The sequence below is a fragment of the Scyliorhinus canicula genome, chromosome 16, assembly GCF_902713615.1.
Source record: "Scyliorhinus canicula chromosome 16, sScyCan1.1, whole genome shotgun sequence".
Taxonomy (NCBI): domain Eukaryota; kingdom Metazoa; phylum Chordata; class Chondrichthyes; order Carcharhiniformes; family Scyliorhinidae; genus Scyliorhinus; species Scyliorhinus canicula.
Genome location: NC_052161.1, coordinates 90,113,539 through 90,132,622, shown reverse-complemented (window position 1 = coordinate 90,132,622; position 19,084 = coordinate 90,113,539). Strand labels below are relative to the sequence as shown.

Below are 19,084 nucleotides of genomic sequence, written 5' to 3'. Positions count from 1 at the left end.
ATCATTATATCCAGCTCTGTCACACAATTTCCCCAGTATCACACCTGTAATGTAAAACAAAAAGGGGGAGATGTAATGATATGTGGACTGACATGAAACTAAGGGGTTAAGCAGAACCCCAGCTGTGGCACGACCACTAGGGGGCACTACACAGCTCATTAGAAAACCAGACACACACTGGAGCCTCCCTCTCACTCCTGGCAGCGACTGTAGGATTAGCACCAGAATAGTTTAGATCTCAGGCTGGGTAAACACATGTGGCCCAGATCCCAGTTGCACAGTTAGTCATTATGACTGAGTTACTGGAGTTCGATCAGCAGAGTGTCGAACTCATTTATCTGATTGGTGTTATTGAATAAATCCTTTCAACTTACTTCAAGGACTGGAGTGTCTTTCAACATCAACTGTGGTCAATGGCAACTTATGTCAATGAAACAGCATAACATAACAGGTGTTAGATAGAGACAAAAGCTCCCTCTACACTGTCCCTATCAAACACTCCCAGGATAGGTTCACCATAGGGTTAGATATGGAGTAAAGCTCCCTCTGCACTGTCCCCATCAAACACTCCCAAGACATGTACAGCACGGGTTATATACAGGGTAAAGCTCCCACTACACTGTCCACATCAAACACTCCCAGGACAGGTACAGCAAGGGGTTAGGTAAAGTTTAAAGTTCCCTCTCATCTGTCCCCACCAAACACTCCCAGGACAGGTAGAGCACGGGGTTAGATACAGAGTAAAGCTCCCGCTACACTGTCCCCATCAAACACTCCCAGGACAGGTACAGCACAGGGTTAGATACAGAGTAAACCTCCCTCTACACTGTCCCCACCAAACACTCCCAAGACAGGTACAGCACGGGGTTAGATACAGAGTAAAGCTCCCTCTACACTGTCCCCATCAAACATTCCCAGGACAGGTACAGCACGGGGTTAGATACAGAGTAAAGATCCCTCTACACTGTCCCCATCAAACACTCCCAGGATAGATACAGCACTGGGTTAGATACAGAGTAAAGCTCCCTCTACACTGTCTCCATCAAACCCTCTGAGGACAGGAATGACACAGGGATAGGTACAGTGTAAATGTATAGATACCGAGCTGTGTGTGTGAATTGAGTTTCCAGCAAAAACAGCTCAAATTCCATTTTTATTTCTGCTGCAGAATTCTATCGTCAGATTCATCAAGGACAAGAAAGAATATTATTGGATTGGACTAACGGATCGAGCTGAGGAAGATAAATGGAAATGGGTGGATGGGAGCACAGTGAGGTGAGAGAACGGGTGAGAGTGTGTAGTTTGGGATTGATACAGGGCTGTGGGGAGAGAGCGGGACTGTGTGGTTAGTTTGGGATTGATACAGGGCTATGAGAAGAGAACAGCGCAGTGGGATGAGTTTGGAATTGATATAGGGCTCTGGGGAGAGGGCAGGACTGTGGGATTAGTTTGGAATTGATACAAGGCTATGGGAAGAGAACGGAACAGTGGGCTTAGTTTAGGATTGATACAGTGCTGTGGGGAGAGATCGGGACAGTCGCATTAATTTGGGATTGATACAGGGTTATGGGGAGAGTGTGGGACAGTGGGATTAATTTGGCATTGATACAGGGCTATGGGGAGAGGGTGGGACAGTGGGATTAGTTCATGATTGTCACAGGGCTATGGGGAGAGAGCGGGACAGTGGGATTAGTTTCGGATTGATTCTGGGCTGTAGGGAGCAAGCTGGGCAGTGGGATTAGTTTCGGATTGATACAGGGCTACGGAGAGAGAGCGGGGCAGTGGGATTAGTTTGGGATTGGTACAGGGCTACAGGAAGAGCAGGACAGTGGGATTAGTTTGGGATTGATACTGGGCTATGGAGAGATAGCGGGACAGTGGGATTAGTTTGGGATTGGTACTAGGCTATGGGGAGTGACCAGGGCAGTGGGATTAGTTTGGGATTGATACAGGGCTATGGAGAAAGTGGGACAGTGGGATTAGTTTGGGATTAGAACAGGGCTATAGGGAGAGTGTGGGACAGTGGGATTAGTTTGGGATTGATACAGGGCTATGGAGGAAGAGCAGGACGGTGGGATTAGTTTGGGATTGATACAGGGGTATGGGGAGAGAGCGGGACAGTAGGATTAGTTTGGGATTGATACAGGGCTATGGGAAGTGAGCTGGACAGTGGGATTAGTTTGGGATTGGTGCTGGACTATGGGAACTGATCTGGGCAATGGGATAAATTTGGGATTAATACATGGCAATGGGAAGAAAGTGGGACATTGTGATTAGTTTGGTATTGATACAGGGCTATGGGAAGTGAGCTGGGCAGTGGGATTAGTTTGGGATTGGTGCTGGGCTCTGGAAAGTGAGCTGGGCAGCGGGATTAGTTTAGGATTGATACAGGGTTATGGGGAGTGAGCTGGGCAGTTGGATTAGTTTAGGATTGGTTCAGGGCTATGGGAATTGAGCTGCCAGTGGGATTAGTTTGGGATTGGTAGAGGGCTATGGGACGTGATCTGAGCAGTGGGATTAGTTTGGGATTGATACTGATGTGTTGGGCAGGCTGGGTTGATGTGGACTGCACTTGATGCAGGGTAGCGAGAGACAGACTTCCAACACTTGATGAGATGCAACACAATTTTATTTAACATCTAATCTATTATACATGTTCAACTGTGGGTTGACACTATGCTGACTTGACTGGAGAGCTGACACTAGCCTGACCAGACTTACTGACTACCACATGGTGTTTGCACTGGCTCTGCTCACGAACTCCGACTGTCTCAGAGGCTGGGTCCCGAGAGGGCGGGGAAACTAGTGCCCTCTGGCTTTATAGTGGTCATGTCCTGTCTGGTGATTGGCTGCTGTGTTCGGTGTGCTTAATGTTCATCCTGTGTGTCAATCACTGCCTGCCTGCACTCCATTATATACATAGATGTATATTATGACAGATACTGGGCTATGGGAAGTGAGCTAGGCAGTGGAAATAGTTTGGGATTGATACTGGGCTATGGGAAGAGAGTGGGGCACTGGGATTAATTTGGGATTGGTCCAGGGCTATGGAAAGTGAGCTGGGCAAGTGTGATGAGTTTTGGATTGATTAAGGCTATGGGGCGTGAGCTGGACAGTGGGATTAGTTTGGGATTGGTACTGGGCTAGGGGAGTGAGCTGGGCAGTGGGATAAATTTGGGATTGGTACTGGGCTAGGGGAGTGAGCTGGGCAGTGGGATTAGTTTGGAATTGGTACTGGGCTAGGGGATTGAGCTGGGAAGTGGGATTAGTTTGGAATTGGTACTGGGCAAGGGGATTGAGCTGGGCAGTGGGATTAGTTTGGGATTGATACTGGGCTATGGGAAGAGAGTGGGGCACTGGGATTAATTTGGGATTGGTACTGGGCTAGGGGATTGAGCTGGGCAGTGGGATTAGTTTGGAATTGGTACTGGGCTAGGGATTGAGCTGGGCAGTGGGATTAGTTTGGGATTGGTACTGGGCTAGTGGAGTGAGCTGGGCAGTGGGATTAGTTTGGGATTGGTACTGGGCTAGTGGAGTGAGCTGGGCAGTGGGATTAGTTTGCGATTGGTACTGGGCTAGGGGATTGAACTGGGCAGTGGGATTAGTTTGGAATTGGTACTGGGCTAGGGGATTGAGCTGGGCAGTGGAATTAGTTTGGGATTGGTACTGGGCTAGGGGATTGAGCTGGGCAGTGGGATTAGTTTGGGATTGGTACTGGGCTAGGGTGTGAACTGGGCAGTGGGATTAGTTTGGGATTGGTACTCGGCTAGGGGAGTGAGCTGGGCAGTGGGATTAGTTTGGGATTGACACTGGGCTATGTGAAGAGAGTGGGGCACTGGGATTAATTTGGGATTGGTCCAGGTCTATGGCAAGTGAGCTGGGCAAGTATGATGAGTTTCGGAATGATACAGGGCTAGGTGAGTGAGCTGGGCAGTGGGATTAGTTTGGGATTGGTACTGGGCTAGTGGATTGAGCTGGGCAGTGGGATTAGTTTGGGATTGGTACTGGGCTAGGGGATTGAGCTGGGCAGTGGGATTAGTTTGGGATTGGTACTGGGCTAGGGGAGTGAGCTGGGCAGTGGGATTAGTTTGGGATTGATACTGGGCTATGGGAAGAGAGTGCGGCACTGGGATTAATTTGGGATTGGTCCAGGGCTATGGGAAGTGAGCTGGGCAAGTATGATGAGTTTTGGATTGATACAGGGCTATGAGGCGTGAGCTGGGCAGAGGGATTCGTTTGGGATTGGTACTGGGCTAGGGGAGTGAGCTGGGCAGTGGGATTAGTTTGGGATTGGTACTGGGCTAGTGGAGTGAGCTGGGCAGTGGGATTAGTTTGGGATTGGTACTGTGCTAGGTGAGTGAGCTGGGCAGTGGGATTAGTTTGGGATTGGTACTGGGCTAGGGCATTGAGCTGGGCAGTGGGATTAGTTTGGGATTGGTACTGGGCTAGGGGATTGAGCCGGGCAGTCGGATTTGTTTGGGATTGGTACTGGGCTAGGGGATTGAACTGGGCAGTGGGATTAGTTTGGGATTGGTACTGGGCTAGTGGAGTGAGCTGGGCAGTGGGATTAGTTTGCGATTGGTACTGGGCTAGGGGATTGAACTGGGCAGTGGGATTAGTTTGGAATTGGTACTGGGCTAGGGGATTGAGCTGGGCAGTGGAATTAGTTTGGGATTGGTACTGGGCTAGGGGATTGAGCTGGGCAGTGGGATTAGTTTGGGATTGGTACTGGGCTAGGGTGTGAACTGGGCAGGGGGATTAGTTTGGGATTGGTACTCGGCTAGGGGAGTGAGCTGGGCAGTGGGATTAGTTTGGGATTGACACTGGGCTATGTGAAGAGAGTGGGGCACTGGGATTAATTTGGGATTGGTCCAGGTCTATGGCAAGTGAGCTGGGCAAGTATGATGAGTTTCGGAATGATACAGGGCTAGGTGAGTGAGCTGGGCAGTGGGATTAGTTTGGGATTGGTACTGGGCTAGTGGATTGAGCTGGGCAGTGGGATTAGTTTGGGATTGGTACTGGGCTAGGGGATTGAGCTGGGCAGTGGGATTAGTTTGAGATTGGTACTGGGCTAGGGGAGTGAGCTGGGCAGTGGGATTAGTTTGGGATTGATACTGGGCTATGGGAAGAGAGTGCGGCACTGGGATTAATTTGGGATTGGTCCAGGGCTATGGGAAGTGAGCTGGGCAAATATGATGAGTTTTGGATTGATACAGGGCTATGAGGCGTGAGCTGGGCAGAGGGATTCGTTTGGGATTGGTACTGGGCTAGGGGAGTGAGCTGGGCAGTGGGATAAGTTTGGGATTGGTACTGGGCTAGTGGAGTGAGCTGGGCAGTGGGATTAGTTTGGGATTGGTACTGTGCTAGGTGAGTGAGCTGGGCAGTGGGATTAGTTTGGGATTGGTACTGGGCTAGGGCATTGAGCTGGGCAGTGGGATTAGTTTGGGATTGGTACTGGGCTAGGGGATTGAGCCGGGCAGTCGGATTTGTTTGGGATTGGTACTGGGCTAGGGGATTGAACTGGGCAGTGGGATTAGTTTGGGATTGGTACTGGGCTAGGGGATTAAGCTGTGCAGTCGGATTAGGTTGGGATTGGTACTGGGCTAGGTGAGTGAGCTGGGCAGTGGGATTAGTTTGGGATTGGTACTGGGCTAGGGGAGTGAGCTAGGCAGTAGGATTAGTTTGGGATTGGTACTGGGCTAGAGCATTGAGCTGGGCAGTGGGATTAGGTTGGGATTGGTACTGGGCTAGGGGATTGAGCTGGGCAGTGGAATTAGTTTGGGATTGGTACTGGGCTAGGGGATTGAGCTGGGCAGTCAGATTAGTTTGGGATTGGTACTGGGCTAGGGGATTGAGCTGGGCAGTCGGATTAGTTTGGGATTGGTACTAGGTTGTCAGATTTCTTTTCACACATTGTGTTCCTGTATTCTCCAGTTTTTTTGATTGGATTGAAGGCCAACCAGATGATTCCAATAATGAAGACTGTGCCACAACCTATGAAGATACCAGGGACGGTACATTCGGCTGGAATGATGACAGATGTGAAAAACCTCATCCTTTTATCTGTGAGAAATGGGCTCTGCCCCAGATCGACGCTGCCGACTTTGAGAAATTCTGTTCCTGAAGAGAGACTGGAACACTGAACGAGAGACTCAGGATTGTGTAAAGATCCCCACCCCCTCCTCCCTTCCCCACCTCCTCCTCCCATCCCCACCCCCTCCTCCCTTCCCCACCCCCTCCTTCCTTCCCCACTGTCCCCACCCCCTGCTCCCTTCCCCACCCCCTCCTCCCCCACTGTCCCCACCCCCTCCTCCCTTCCCCACTCCCTCCTCCCTTCCCCACCCCCTCCTCCCCCACTGTCCCCACCCCCTCCTCCCTTCCCCACTGTCCCCACCCCCTCCCTTCCCCACTGTCCCCACCACCTCCTCCCTTCCCCACCCCCTCCTCCCTTCCCCACTGTCCACACCCCCTCCTCCCTTCCCCACTGTCCCCACTCCCCTGTCCCTTCCCTATTGTCCCCACCACCTCCTCCCTTCCCCACCCCCTCCTCCCTTCCCCACTGTCCACACCCCCTCCTCCCTTCCCCACTGTCCCCACTCTCCCTTCCCGATTGTCCCCACCCCCTCCTCCCTTTCCCACTGTCCCCACTCCCCCCTCCCTTCCCGATTGTCCCCACCCTCTCATCCTTTCCCCACTAACCCAACAGTGGGGAACAGTTCCCTCTATTCCGCAGTGTCCTCGCTCTCTATCCCTCTGTTCCCCAGTGTGTCCTCTGTCTATATCCCTCTATTCCCCAGTGTGTCCTCTCTCTATATCCCTCTGTTCTTCAGTGTGTCCTCGCTCTCTATCCCTCTGTTCCGCCGTGTGTCCTCTCTATATATCCCTCTGTTCCCCAGTGTGTGCTCTCTTTATATTCATCTGTTCGCCAGTGTGCTCTCTCTATATATACCTCTGTCCCCCAGTTTTACCCCTCTCGGTATCCCTCTGTTCCCCAGTGTGTCCTCTCTCTATATCCCTCTGCCACAGCGCCACCTCCTTATGGGGTTGTGCTCTGTCGGGTCAGTTGAGCATGCCTGGCTGTTGTGTCTGAATGATGCTTTAAATTCTGACACAGCTGAGAGGCTCTGAGAAGCAAGAAAGTCCTGAGGTTGATATGGAGAAGGATTTACTGAGGATCGGAGCAATGCTTTAAAAGGAAAATTGGTGTGTTGTGTTGACGCTGTTAACCACTTTTTAAAGAGAAATTAGTCTGGAGCCTGATGGCATCTGGTCCGTTGTGTTTAACCCAGTAACTGGGCTCAGAGAGGTGCAAAGGGAGTTCTGGGGAATTGGGTCAGACTGAGGGGGTTCTGGGGGATTGGGTCAGACTGAGGGAGTTCTGTGGAATTGGGTCAGACTGAGAGGGTTCTGGGGAATTGGGTCAGACTGAGGGGGTTCTGGGGAATTGGGTCAGACTGAGGGAGTTCTGGGGAATTGGGTCAGACAGAGGGGGTTCTGGGGAATTGGGTCAGACTGAGGGATTTCTGGGGAATTGGGTCAGACTGAGGGAGTTCTGGGGAATTGGGTCAGACTGAGGGGGTTCTGGGTACTTGGGTCAGACTGAGGGGGTTCTGGGTAATTGTCTCAGACTGAGGGGGTTCTGGGTACTTGGGTGAGACTGAGGGGGTTCTGGGGAATTGGGTCAAACTGAAGGGGTTGTAGGGAATTGGGTCAGACTGAGGGAGTTCTGGGGAATTGGGTCAGACTGAGGGGGTTCTGGGGAATTGGGTCAGACTGAGGGGGTTCTGGGGAATTGGGTCAGACTGAGGGAGTTCTGGGGAATTGGGTCAGACTGACTGGGTTCTGGGGAATTGGGTCAGACTGAGGGTGTTCTGGGGAATTGGGTCAGACTGAGGGAGTTCTGGGGAATTGGGTCAGACTGGGGGGGGTTCTGGGGAATTGGGTCAGACTGGGGGGGTTCTGGGGAATTGGGTCAGACTGAGGGGGTTCTGGGGAATTGGGTCAGACTGAGGGAGTTCGGGGGAATTGGGTCAGACTGAGAGAGTTCTGGAGAATTGGGTCACACTGAGGGAGTTCTGGGGAATTGGTTCATACTGAGAGGGTTCTGGGGAATTGGGTCAGACTGAGGGGGTCCTGGGGAATTGGGTCAGACTGAGGGGGTTCTGGGGAATTGGGTCAGACTGAGGGGGTTCTGGGGAATTGGGTCAGACTGAGAGGGTTCTGGGGAATTGGGTCAGACTGAGGGGGTTCTGGGGAATTGGGTCAGACTGAGGGGGTTCTGGGGAATTGGGTCAGACTGAGGGGGTTCTCAGGAATTGGGTCAGACTGAGGGAGTTCTGGGGAATTGGGTCAGACTGAGGGGGATCTGGAGAATTGGGTCAGACTGAGGGGGTTCTGGGGAATTGGGTCAGACTGAGGGGGTCTGGGGAATTGGGTCAGACTGAGGGGGTACTGGGGAATTGGGTCAGACTGAGGGGGTTGTGGGGAATTGGGTCAGACTGAGGGAGTTCTGGGGAATTGGGTCAGACTGAGGGAGATCTGGGGAATTGGGTCAGACTGAGGGGGTTCTGGGGAATTGGGTCAGACTGAGAAGTTTCTGTTAAAGAGAGGAGAAGCCCAGCTATGGAATAGATACTAAGTGAGGATCAACACGTGTCTGCCGGGTCGCGGTGCAGGATTGTCAGAGACGGCAACACTTGGAGCAGTTTGTTTTGTTGGTGGGGATTGAACACAGATCTGAGGAGTGACCCTGTGCAGCCAGACTCAGGGAACCGGGACCTGCCTCTCTGGGTATGAGTCTGTGTAATAAACAATCAGGGTGAACGTCACAGGGAAATGTTAAACTGGATTAAGCCTGTTGGATTCAGTTTAAGGTAGATGTTCACATTGTATCCAATCATTACTTTGTTCACTCCTTGTATCTATTTTATTGTTCTGGATTTTTTTTGTGCAACTATATATATTAAAGATTGCTTTGGTGTTTCAGTTTGATCTTGGAGTCCTGCTGCTCATTCCCTGACCCTTGGCACTGCCACACATTCTATACTTGGTGAGCATTGTCTATCAAAGCCGGATCCAGACAGTATCGGCTTTTCCTGCATTCCTACGGTCAGGATTAGGACCGGTTACCCAGGATAGCTTATCTGCAAACAAGACTCTAAATGCTGCAGGCATTTAACTAACCATAACGTATTTTCACTGATGATATTTGTCGGAATGGACCTCAAAGGGGTTGCAGCATGACATCACCGGAATAGAAATGCTTCACCCGATCCAGATAGAGGTTGGGCGCGATTCTCCGGACTCACGACGGTTCGGACAATAGCGGGCGTCGGAAATTTTTACGGCGACGCTGTTCCGACGCCCTCCCGCTATTCTCCGAACCCCGCAAATTGTCGGAGTCGCGTTTCCCGACAAACGCCTCCTTCCTGCCCCTGACACGACCAGAATCACCACTGAGAGCCCCCCCCGCTATTCACCGGCCCGGATGGGCCGAAGTCCCGACGTCATGGCGCCCTGTTTGGACGTCGTGAAACACACCTGCTTTTTAAATTCGTCAACCAGTCGGCCTGGCTGACGACTGCTTGGAGGAGGTCAGGGCACCACTCTGCGCACCGCTCAGCGCACCGTTCAGCGCACCGCTCGAGTCTGGCCACAACGGGGAAGGCATCCCTGGGAACGGGAGGGGGTCCAGAACGGGGGCAGTGGGGGGGAGACGGGGGAGGCAGTGGGGGAGACGGGGGAGGCAGTGGGGGAGACGGAGGGGGCAGTGGGGGAGACGGAGGGGGCAGTGGGGGAGACGGAGGGGGCAGTGGGGGAGACGGAGGATGCAGTGGGGGAGACGGAGGGGGCAGTGGGGGAGACGGAGGAGGCAGTGGGGGAGACGGAGGGGGCAGTGGGGGAGACTGGGGAGGCAGTGGGGGGCGACGGAGGGGGGGGGGTTAGGTAGAGAGTGAGCCGTCCAACCCCGTAACAAAATGTCTGCCAGCATGCCATGGTGTGCAGGTGACGAGGACACGGCCGCTGGTTCCCCTGTGGCTTCCGGCCACAGGCCACTGACGCACCGGTGAGGAGGCCATAGTTTACTGGCCGTTGGATGCAGGAAGTGACCAGGGGTTAGGCTGACCGCGTGTCAGCAGCGCGACCAGGCCACCGGGATACACTGGTAGCCCATGGCTGGCGGCTGCCGAGGTGTCGACTAACGTCCGTCTAACATGTCCCGTTTCTCTGCCTCCTACCACCCTTCTGTAGGTTAGCAGGATGCATGGGAACAGAACGGCTATGTTCTGCGCAGTGGTTGGGGCCGCTCTACTGGATTTGGAGATGCAGCAGCATCCACACCCACAACCCGCAGTGGCTGCAGGGCCAGCTGCAGCAGCAGAGGGAAGGGCCGAGGAGTTGCCAGTCGTCGAGCAGCATGGGGGGGGGAGGAGGAGGAGGAGGAGGAGGAAGAAGAGGAGAGAGTGAGGGTGCAGCCACGGCGTCAGAGGCGACGACCAAAGCCGAGGGTGTACCGTGTCCGGGTCTCTTTCCTAACAATGCCGGACATCACCTGCAGGAGAAGACTCCGGCTGAGTAGGCAGACGGTGATACATATCTGCCAACTCCTGTCGCACCTCGCCCCACATGGAACGGGGGGAGGACACGCGATCCCGGTAGCCATCAAGGTGACGGTCGCTCTGAACTTCTATGCTACCGGCTCCTTCCAGTCTCCGAGCGGGGACGTCTCTGGGATCTCCCAGTCATCGGTCCACAGGTGTATCCGGGATGTGACCGACGCCCTCTATGCCATCGCCGATCGCTACATCACCTTTCCCGAGGACCAAGCAAGTCAAGACTCACGAGCCCGTGGATTTGCCATTGTGGCCGGGATACCGAGGGTTCAGGGGTCAATTGACTGTGTTCACGTCCCCATGCGCCCGCCTGCTGTGGACAAGGAAGTGTTCACAAACAGGAGGGGGACATACTCCATTAATGTCCAGGTGGTATGCGACCCCCACATGAGGTTCATGAACGTCTGTGCAAGGTTCCCAGGGAGTGTGCATGACTCCTACATACTAGCGCAGTCGTTCATCCCTGCGATGTTTGAGGGACGTCCCCCCCGGCTGAGGGGCTGGTTGCTAGGTGACAGGGGTTATCCGCTGAGGTCTTGGCTGATGACGCCTATACGGAGGCCTCAGACCAATGCGGAAACACGATACAACGAGGCCCATGCAGCAACCAGGGGTGTGGTGGAGCGCTGCCTTGGCCTCCTGAAGATGAGATTCAGGTGCCTGGCCCGCTCCGGAGGGGCCCTGCAGTACCAGGCCGACAGGGTCGCTCGCATTGTAGTGGTCTGCTGTGCGCTGCACAACATCGCGATGCAGAGGGGAGATGACCTGTTGCAGGAGGCGGAGGGAGAAGCTAGTGGCAGTGGTGCCAGCACAGAGGAGGAGGAGGAGGAGGAGGGTGGCGGAGTGTCGGGCGCAGAACGCAGACACGACCCAGGTGCTGGTGATGTCCAGGAGGCGGCACGACGGACCCGGCAAGGACGGCGGGCACGCGACGCCCTGGTGGCAGCACGGTTCACGCATCGCATGTGACGTCCCCGATGAACACCAAACCACCACCTGCATCGCTAGTCATGCAGAGGGTCACCACACAACTGCCACCACCACAACCCCCCCCCCCCCCCCCCCCCCCCCCCCCCCCTCAGTGTACACTGCTCCACTTCGACATGACGCTTATCACTGGGTCCAGACGGTATGGCACAATATTGATGGCTGTGTCAGCGGGTGTGATCAGTGCCATGTGGAATGATGACAGCCCGCTCTGCGAAGAGCTGTGAGCTCAGAATCGTTAGAGAGAGTCTGACCCATGGCAATAGCTGAACCATCCACCTTGGTGGCCGCTGAGTTCGTCACTGACACTCCATCACGTGCCAGCGTGGGCTAGCTGTGGGAGGGGGGTAGGGGCAGGGACTGCACACCCGGCACCGAGGTTTCACCACCCGTCACCCCCAGCGACACTCGGTCACCATCACGATTCCTGTGGCTGTGGAACAATCACACGGTATTACAAGTAAGGTGGAACAGTGCGTTTAATATTAACAATTATTTACAGGTGCCCTAGCCCCTACAACTAAACTGTGCCCTTCACCCGTGCCAACTTACTCAGTGTCTATCTTAGTTGCCTTACGGGCCCTACCACTACGTCTAAGTGAATCCCCAGATGATACAGCAGGAGTGGAGGAGGATTGCTGCGAATCGCCCCCCTCGACTCGTTTCTCCTTGGCTATGCGTTTCCTGGGGCGACCCGGCCTTGATGGGCCAGGCTGCTCTGCGGGCGTCTCGGGTGACATTGTGCCACCCTGCTCTGCCTGCTGCCCACCCGATGCACCAGGGATGGGACGGGGGGAGGCCGAGAATTCCGGGACGTCCCGTGATGGAGTTAATGGGACGGGCCCCGAAACCTCCTCCTCCCTCGGGGAGCCCGGTGGCCCCCGGGCCTCACTTTGGGACAGAGGTGCGAGCGGGGAGGTTCCCCGTCGCACCACCGACACCTGGCGCTGCCAGTCCTGGAGGCCTGCAACGGTATCCACCAGGATCCGAAGGTTTGCAGAGACGGAGTCCAGGGAGTTAGACATTCCCGCCAGGGACTGTGCGATCTCAACCTGTGTGTGCACGACGCCATCCAGCACATGTGTCAGGCGGTTGATGGTCTCCGCGACTGACAGCTGGGACTGTGCCAGCGACTGCTGGGACTGTGCCAGCGACTGCTGGGACTGTGCTATCGACTGCTGGGACTGTGCCATGGCGTGCTGCGACTGGCCAATGACCTGCTGAGACTGGGCCAAGGCCCGCAGGGCGCCGGCAATGTCGTTTTGGCTCTGGCACATTGCTGCCTGTGAGAGGGCAACCCTGTCCAGGGCCGAGGATGACGCGTGCACATTAACCCCAACGTCTTGCATAACCTGACCCATTGCCTCCACCGCGGATGCCACCCGTGCGGTGTCGGACTGGGTCTCTGCCATGAGCGGCACCACTCCCTGCTCTTGGACGCGGTTCGACTCCTCTAACAGCGTCTGCAGAGTCTGGAAGGAAGCCCTCATCCCGTCATTGTTTCCCTGGGTTTCCTGAGGCATTGGCTGTGCGGGTGGGTTGATAAACTCCAGGAACTCAGAAAACGTCTGGGAGCCAGCTGCATTCTGGGCCTGGTCTGACCTCCGCGTGTCCGGGCCCTCTGTTGCTCCGACCTCCACCTGCTGTACCTGCTCATCTGTGATGTGCCAACCAGACTGTGCCCCAGGAGACTCATCACTAAATAGGCCCGCCGGGGTGTGTATCTCTGGGATGATGGATGTGGTGGGAGAAAGCAGTGCCGCAAGCCCGACGCTCTCAATGCTTAGGGCCTCGTCCATGGTGTGGGGCTGCTCAGCGACAGGAGGGTTGTCCCTGGCCATTTCTGGTGGTGGTGGTGGACTTCGAACCCTCTGTGCGTCCTGGTCCGCAGATTGGGTTGGGGCGGATAGGGCTGCCCGCTGATCGGGCACCCTCTGTTGGGAGGCCCCGGGTGAGGTGGCGGCAGATTCCTGTCTCCGTCTGCAGCCAGACGGACCTGGTCGTTGGGCATCACGTCCTAGGGAAGAGAATGAGACGGGTTATTTCGATTTGCTCGGCAGGCCGCTGGACGGTCCCAGTGGGCAGGGTGTGTGAAGGGACAGAGGATGGGGGAGGTGTCCCAGTGGGCAGGGTGTGTGAAGGGACAGAGGATGGGGGAGGTGTCCCAGTGGGCAGGGTTTGTGAAGGGACAGAGGATGGGGGAGGGGGGGGTGTTTGTCAGGGAGGGTTGTCTCACTTGCTGCAGTTCCGCCAACCTCGCATTGCGCGATATCGCGGGTGGCAGACCCCCCAACAAGGTCCAGTGCCCTCTGTTCAAAGGTGCTGAGGGGGTGCATGTTGGGCTAACCCCCTCCAGTCTTGTGCCGCTCACGGTGGTTATGAGCGGCCTTGGCCTGTTGGGGGAGGGAACATAGGTAGATCATTACAAAACGGTAGGTATCAGCAGTCCGTTCAGATACTGGCACAGTTTGGGGGGGGGCAAGTTGTCATCAGACGATTGCATCTCTCCTCGGGGCCAGAGCGCTGGGTCTGTGACAACTTTGTGAACCACCCTCAAATAACTCTGCCCCAATCCCTCTTCCCCCCCCCCCCCCCTCCCCCCCCCGGGCAGTTAAGGGGGAGGGATGGTTGTGACTAGGGGGCACCCTCATGGCACTTACCCTGGCAGACCTGGTGAGGTCGTGTAGCTTCTTTCGACATTGCTCTGCTGAGCGAGGGGTCTGCCCCACAGCACTGACGGCAGCAGCCACGTCACGCCAGGCCTGGCGTACCGTGCTGGCAGGTTGGCGATGCCCTCTCCGCGGGCGGATGATGCCCCTCCTCTGCTCCACGGCATCGAGCAGCGCCTCGACGTCTGCATCTACAAAGCGAGGAGCAGCTCTCCTCGGCTCCGACATCCTGCCCGACAGATTCTGTGGTTGCCCGCGCCTTTTTACGGCGTCGGGCGGCGTCACATGGGCGGGTTCGTGTCGTCGTCGCGTTCCGTCGTCATCACGTACGTAATTGACGCGGCCGCGCTACTAGCCCATTTCCAGGAAGTGAATCCGTCGGGAAATGAAGCCTTCGCGACCGTCGTAAAACGGTCCTGATTTTTACGACGGTTTGCCGACTTTCCGCGGGTGCTGAGAATTTCACCCGTTGTCTTTTACTGCCACCCTTGAGAGGGAAAGCATTGGACCACTGAAGGAGAGTGGAGGGAATCTACGTGTTGAGCCAGAGGAAATGGGCGAGGTACTAAATGAGTACTTTGCATCAGTGTTCACCAAAGAAAAGGATTTTGTGGAAGATGATTCTTGGGTAGGATGTGTGGACAGTCTGGGTCATGTTGACAGCAAAAAGGAGAAGCTGTTGGGTGTTTTAAAAGGCATTAAGGCAAATAGGGCCGGATGGTATTTCCCCCAGAATACTGAGGGAAGCAAGGGAGGAAATTGCTGGGCCTGGATTGACATCTTTGTATCCTTATTGGCTACAGGTGAGATCCCAGAGGACTGGAGAATAGCTAATATGGTACCGCTGTTTAAGAAAGGTAGCAGGGATAATCCTGGAAACACATCGGTAGTAGGTAAATTATTGGAGAGAATTCTCAGTGACAGGATTTATACCCATTTGGAAACAAATGGACTCATTAGCGATAGACAGCATGGTTTTGTGAAGGGGAAGTCGTGCCTCTCTAATTTGATCGAGTTTTTGAGGAGGTGACAAAGATGATTGATGAAGGGAGGGGAATGGATTTTCTTTACATGGACTTCAGTAAAGGCTTTGACAAGGTACTTCATGGCAGACTGGTACAAAAGATGAAGTCGCACGGGATCAGAGGTGAGGTGGTAAGATGGATACAGAACTGGCTCAGTCACAGAAGGCAAAGGGTAGCAGTAGAAGGGGGAATTTTCTGAATGGAAGGTTGTGACTAATGGTGTTGAAAAATGAAAATGAAAATCGCTTATTGTCATGAGTAGGCTTCAATTAAGTTATTGTGAAAAGCCCCTAGTCGCCACATTCCGGCACCTGTCCGGGGAGGCTGGTACGGGAATCGAACCGTGTTGCTGGCCTGTTTGGTATGCTTTAAAAGCCAGCGATTTAGCCGAGTGAGCTAAACCAGCCACTGTAAGCTAAACCAGCCCCTAGTGAGCTAAACCAGCCCCTGGTGGTGTTCCACAGGGATCTACGCTGGGGCCTCTGTTATCTGTAGTGTCCAGTAAGAAGTCTTACAACACCAGGTTAAAGTCCAACAGGTTTGATTCAAACACGAGCTTTCGGAGCGCTCCGAAAGCTCGTGTTTGAATCAAACCTGTTGGACTTTAACCTGGTGTTGTAAGACTTCTTACTGTGCTCACCCCAGTCCAACGCCGGCATCTCCACATCATCTGTAGTGTACATAAGCGATTTGGAGGAAAATGTAGCTTGTCTAACTAGTAAGTTTGCGGATGACACCAAGGTTGGTGGAGTGTTTTTTTAAATATAAATTTAGAGTACACAATTCATTTTTTCCAATTAAGGGGCAATTTAGCGTGGCCAATCCACCTAGCCTTCACATCTTTGGGTTGTGGGGGCAAAACCCACGCAAACATGGAGATAATATGCATACCCCACACGGACAGTGACCCAGAGCTGGGATCGAACCTGGGACCTGGGCCCCTGCGGCAGCAGTGCTAACCACTGTAGGTTGAGGGAACAATATGGCGGGACTTTGGAGGGTCCCTAAACAAAGGGAAACCTCAGAGCACAGGGGCACGTCCGCCAGGTAAGTGTGGTTGATCCCACCAGGATTATCTTCTGGAACCTCAGGCGACTTAATGGCCCAGTGAAAAGATCCTGAGTCTTTGCCCATTTGAGAACTGTGAAAGCCGACATAGTCTTCCTTGAAGAGATGCACCTGAGGGAGAAGGTCTGACGGCGGATAAGGAAGGCCTGGGTGGGACAGACCCACAATTCACGTTAGGGGACAAGGGCTAGGGGCAGAGCTATCTGGATTAGCAAGAGGATGGTTACAAACCATGAGGGTCGGTACATGGTCAGAGGTGTCCTAGATGGGGCACTGATGATCCTGGTAAACATGTATGAAGACCATGGTGAAAATCCTCAACATGAACACACACTGACTATCATGGGGGACAGGTGGAGGGGAACTTTAACTGTGTACAGGACCCACTGATGGACCAATCTAACCCCAAAACGGGGGGAAATGACATGCACAGCTCGGGATCTGGGAACGTTCATGGAGCAGATGGTGGCAATGGATCCATGGCAGTTCCTGCACCCAGGTGAGAAGGAATTCTCATTCTTCTTGCCAGTACACAGGGCATATACCCATATCGATTTATTTGTAGTGGGGAAATCGATGCTTCCAGGAATAGTGTGAGCGGAAGACTCAGCGATAGTCATCTCCAGCCATGCTCCACATTACATGGACATGAGGTTGGAGACGGGCCGTGCCCAATGCCTCACATGTAGGCTGAACTCGGACCTCTTGGCCGACAAGGTCTTCTGCCAGAAAACATCACAAGTGATGGGCGATGTGGTGATCCACTGTGTGCACCTGTATTAGGGGATGTAAGGTAGGACCTGCACTACAGGTTCGCCGGTAGCACCTGCTGGCTAGCTCCGCCCACAAGGAGCCGTATAAATATGCATGACCTCCTCCTGATCAACCATTTCACCAGCTGCAGCAGGAAGCCACGCATCTGACTGTAATAAAGCCACAGTTGTACCAATCTGAGTCTTTCGTGCAATTGATCGTGCATCAATTTATTACAGTCAGATTTTTCTACATTATGGACATCAGGATCAAACCAGATCGCCTGCAGCTGGATCCGCACTCGCCATACGCCAGAAAGGACTTTAATCACTGGCTGGCTTGTTTTGAGGCCTATATCAACGCTGCGACCCCCGCGCCGACGGAAGCTCAGAAGATCCAATTTCTATACTCCAGGTTGAGCTCCAGCATGTTCCCGTTGATCCAGGATGCCCTGAGTTACGCGGAAGCGATGGCACTCTTTAAAGAGCACTACGTTCAGAAGACAAACACACTCTTCACAAGGCACGTACTCGCCACTCACGTACAACTACCTGGTGAGTCGATCGAAGACTTCTGGCGGGCTCTTATCCCACTCGTACGGGACTGTGACTGTCAGGCCGTCACGGCCACTGCACATTCCAATTTCCTCATGCGTGAAGCATTCGTGACTGGGATTGCGTGGGATCCTATCCAAAAACGACTGCTGGAAGGGGCCACGCTCGACCTAGCGGAGACGAAGCTTTAGCGCTCTCCATGACGGTCGCATCTCGCAGCGTCCAATCCTACCCCGCTCACGCGAGGCCCACCCCTCCTACCCCTCCTGGACCCCGCAAACGACCCCCCCGGCTGGGGCCTCTCCTACTCAATATGACTGCGCCGCCCGCCACACCACGCACCTTGGGGGTCCCCGCTGCTACTTCTGCGACCAGCAGAAGCACCCCCGCCAGCTCTGCCCAGCCCACGCCGCCACTTGCAAATCCTGCGGTAAGAAGGGCCACTTAGCGGGGGTGTGCCAAGCCCGTGCAGTCGCCGCTATCAGGCCCGCAATCGCCCCCTTCCCCCAGCCGATCGCACAATGGGCGCCACCATCTTCTGCTCCCGGGGCCACGTGCGACCAGTGGGCGCCGCCATCTTCTCCCCCCAGGTCCACGTGCAACCCGTGGGCGCCGCCATTTTGCCCCGCCCCCGCAACGTGCGCTCCATGGACGCCGCCATCTTGCCCCACCCTTACAACGTGCACTGCATGGACGCCACCATCTTCTCCTCAACAGGTCCTCCGGACGCCGCCATCGCCGCCATTCTGTCTCCCCCACGGGACTGGAACGCTGGATCTAGATCGCCGATGCTCCCCATCTGAATCCTCGGATGACCACCCGCTGCTTGTCTCTATGACACTGAACCAGTCCCGTCCTCACATCCTGGCCACCACTTCGACGACAGTGGAAATCAAAGGCCACGCGACCTCTTGCCTGCTGGACGCCGGGAGCACCGAAAGCTTCATCCACCCGGACACGGTAAGGCGGTGCTCTCTCACGGTCCACCCCGCCAACCAACGGATCTCCCTGGCCTCCGGATCCCACTCTGTCTCGATCCGAGGTTTCTGTGTCTCACTGTCCAGGGCGTCGAATTCAGTAGTTTCCGCCTCTACGTCCTCCCCAACCTCTGGTCTGCACTATTGCTGGGTCTGGATTTTCAGTGTAATCCCCAGAGCCTCACCCTCAAATTCGGCGGGCCCCTACCCCCACTCACCGTTTGCGGCCTCACGACCCTCAAGGTTGACCCCCCGTCCCTCTTTGCTAACCTAACTGCGGATTGCAAGCTCGTCGCCACCAGGAGCAGACGGTACAGCGCCCAGGACAAGGCCTTCATCAGGTCCGAAGTCCAGCGGCTGCTTCGGGAGGGTATCACCGAGGCCAGCAACAGCCCCTAGAGAGCCCAAGTGGTAGTGGTTAATACTGGGGAGAAACAC

General features: G+C 54.8%; 1 protein-coding gene across 1 annotated transcript in view; it reads left to right on the top strand.

Annotated features, from left to right (window-relative positions):
• LOC119951025 (CD209 antigen-like protein E) overlaps positions 1-6,124 on the top strand; it is a 36,209-nt gene extending 30,085 nt beyond the window's left edge. Inside the window, exons 5-6 of the mRNA XM_038774059.1 lie at positions 1,169-1,275; positions 5,935-6,124. Coding sequence (XP_038629987.1) covers positions 1,169-1,275; positions 5,935-6,124 — 297 coding nt within the window. The remainder of the gene's footprint in view (positions 1-1,168; positions 1,276-5,934) is intronic.
• Positions 6,125-19,084: the final 12,960 nt, after the last annotated feature.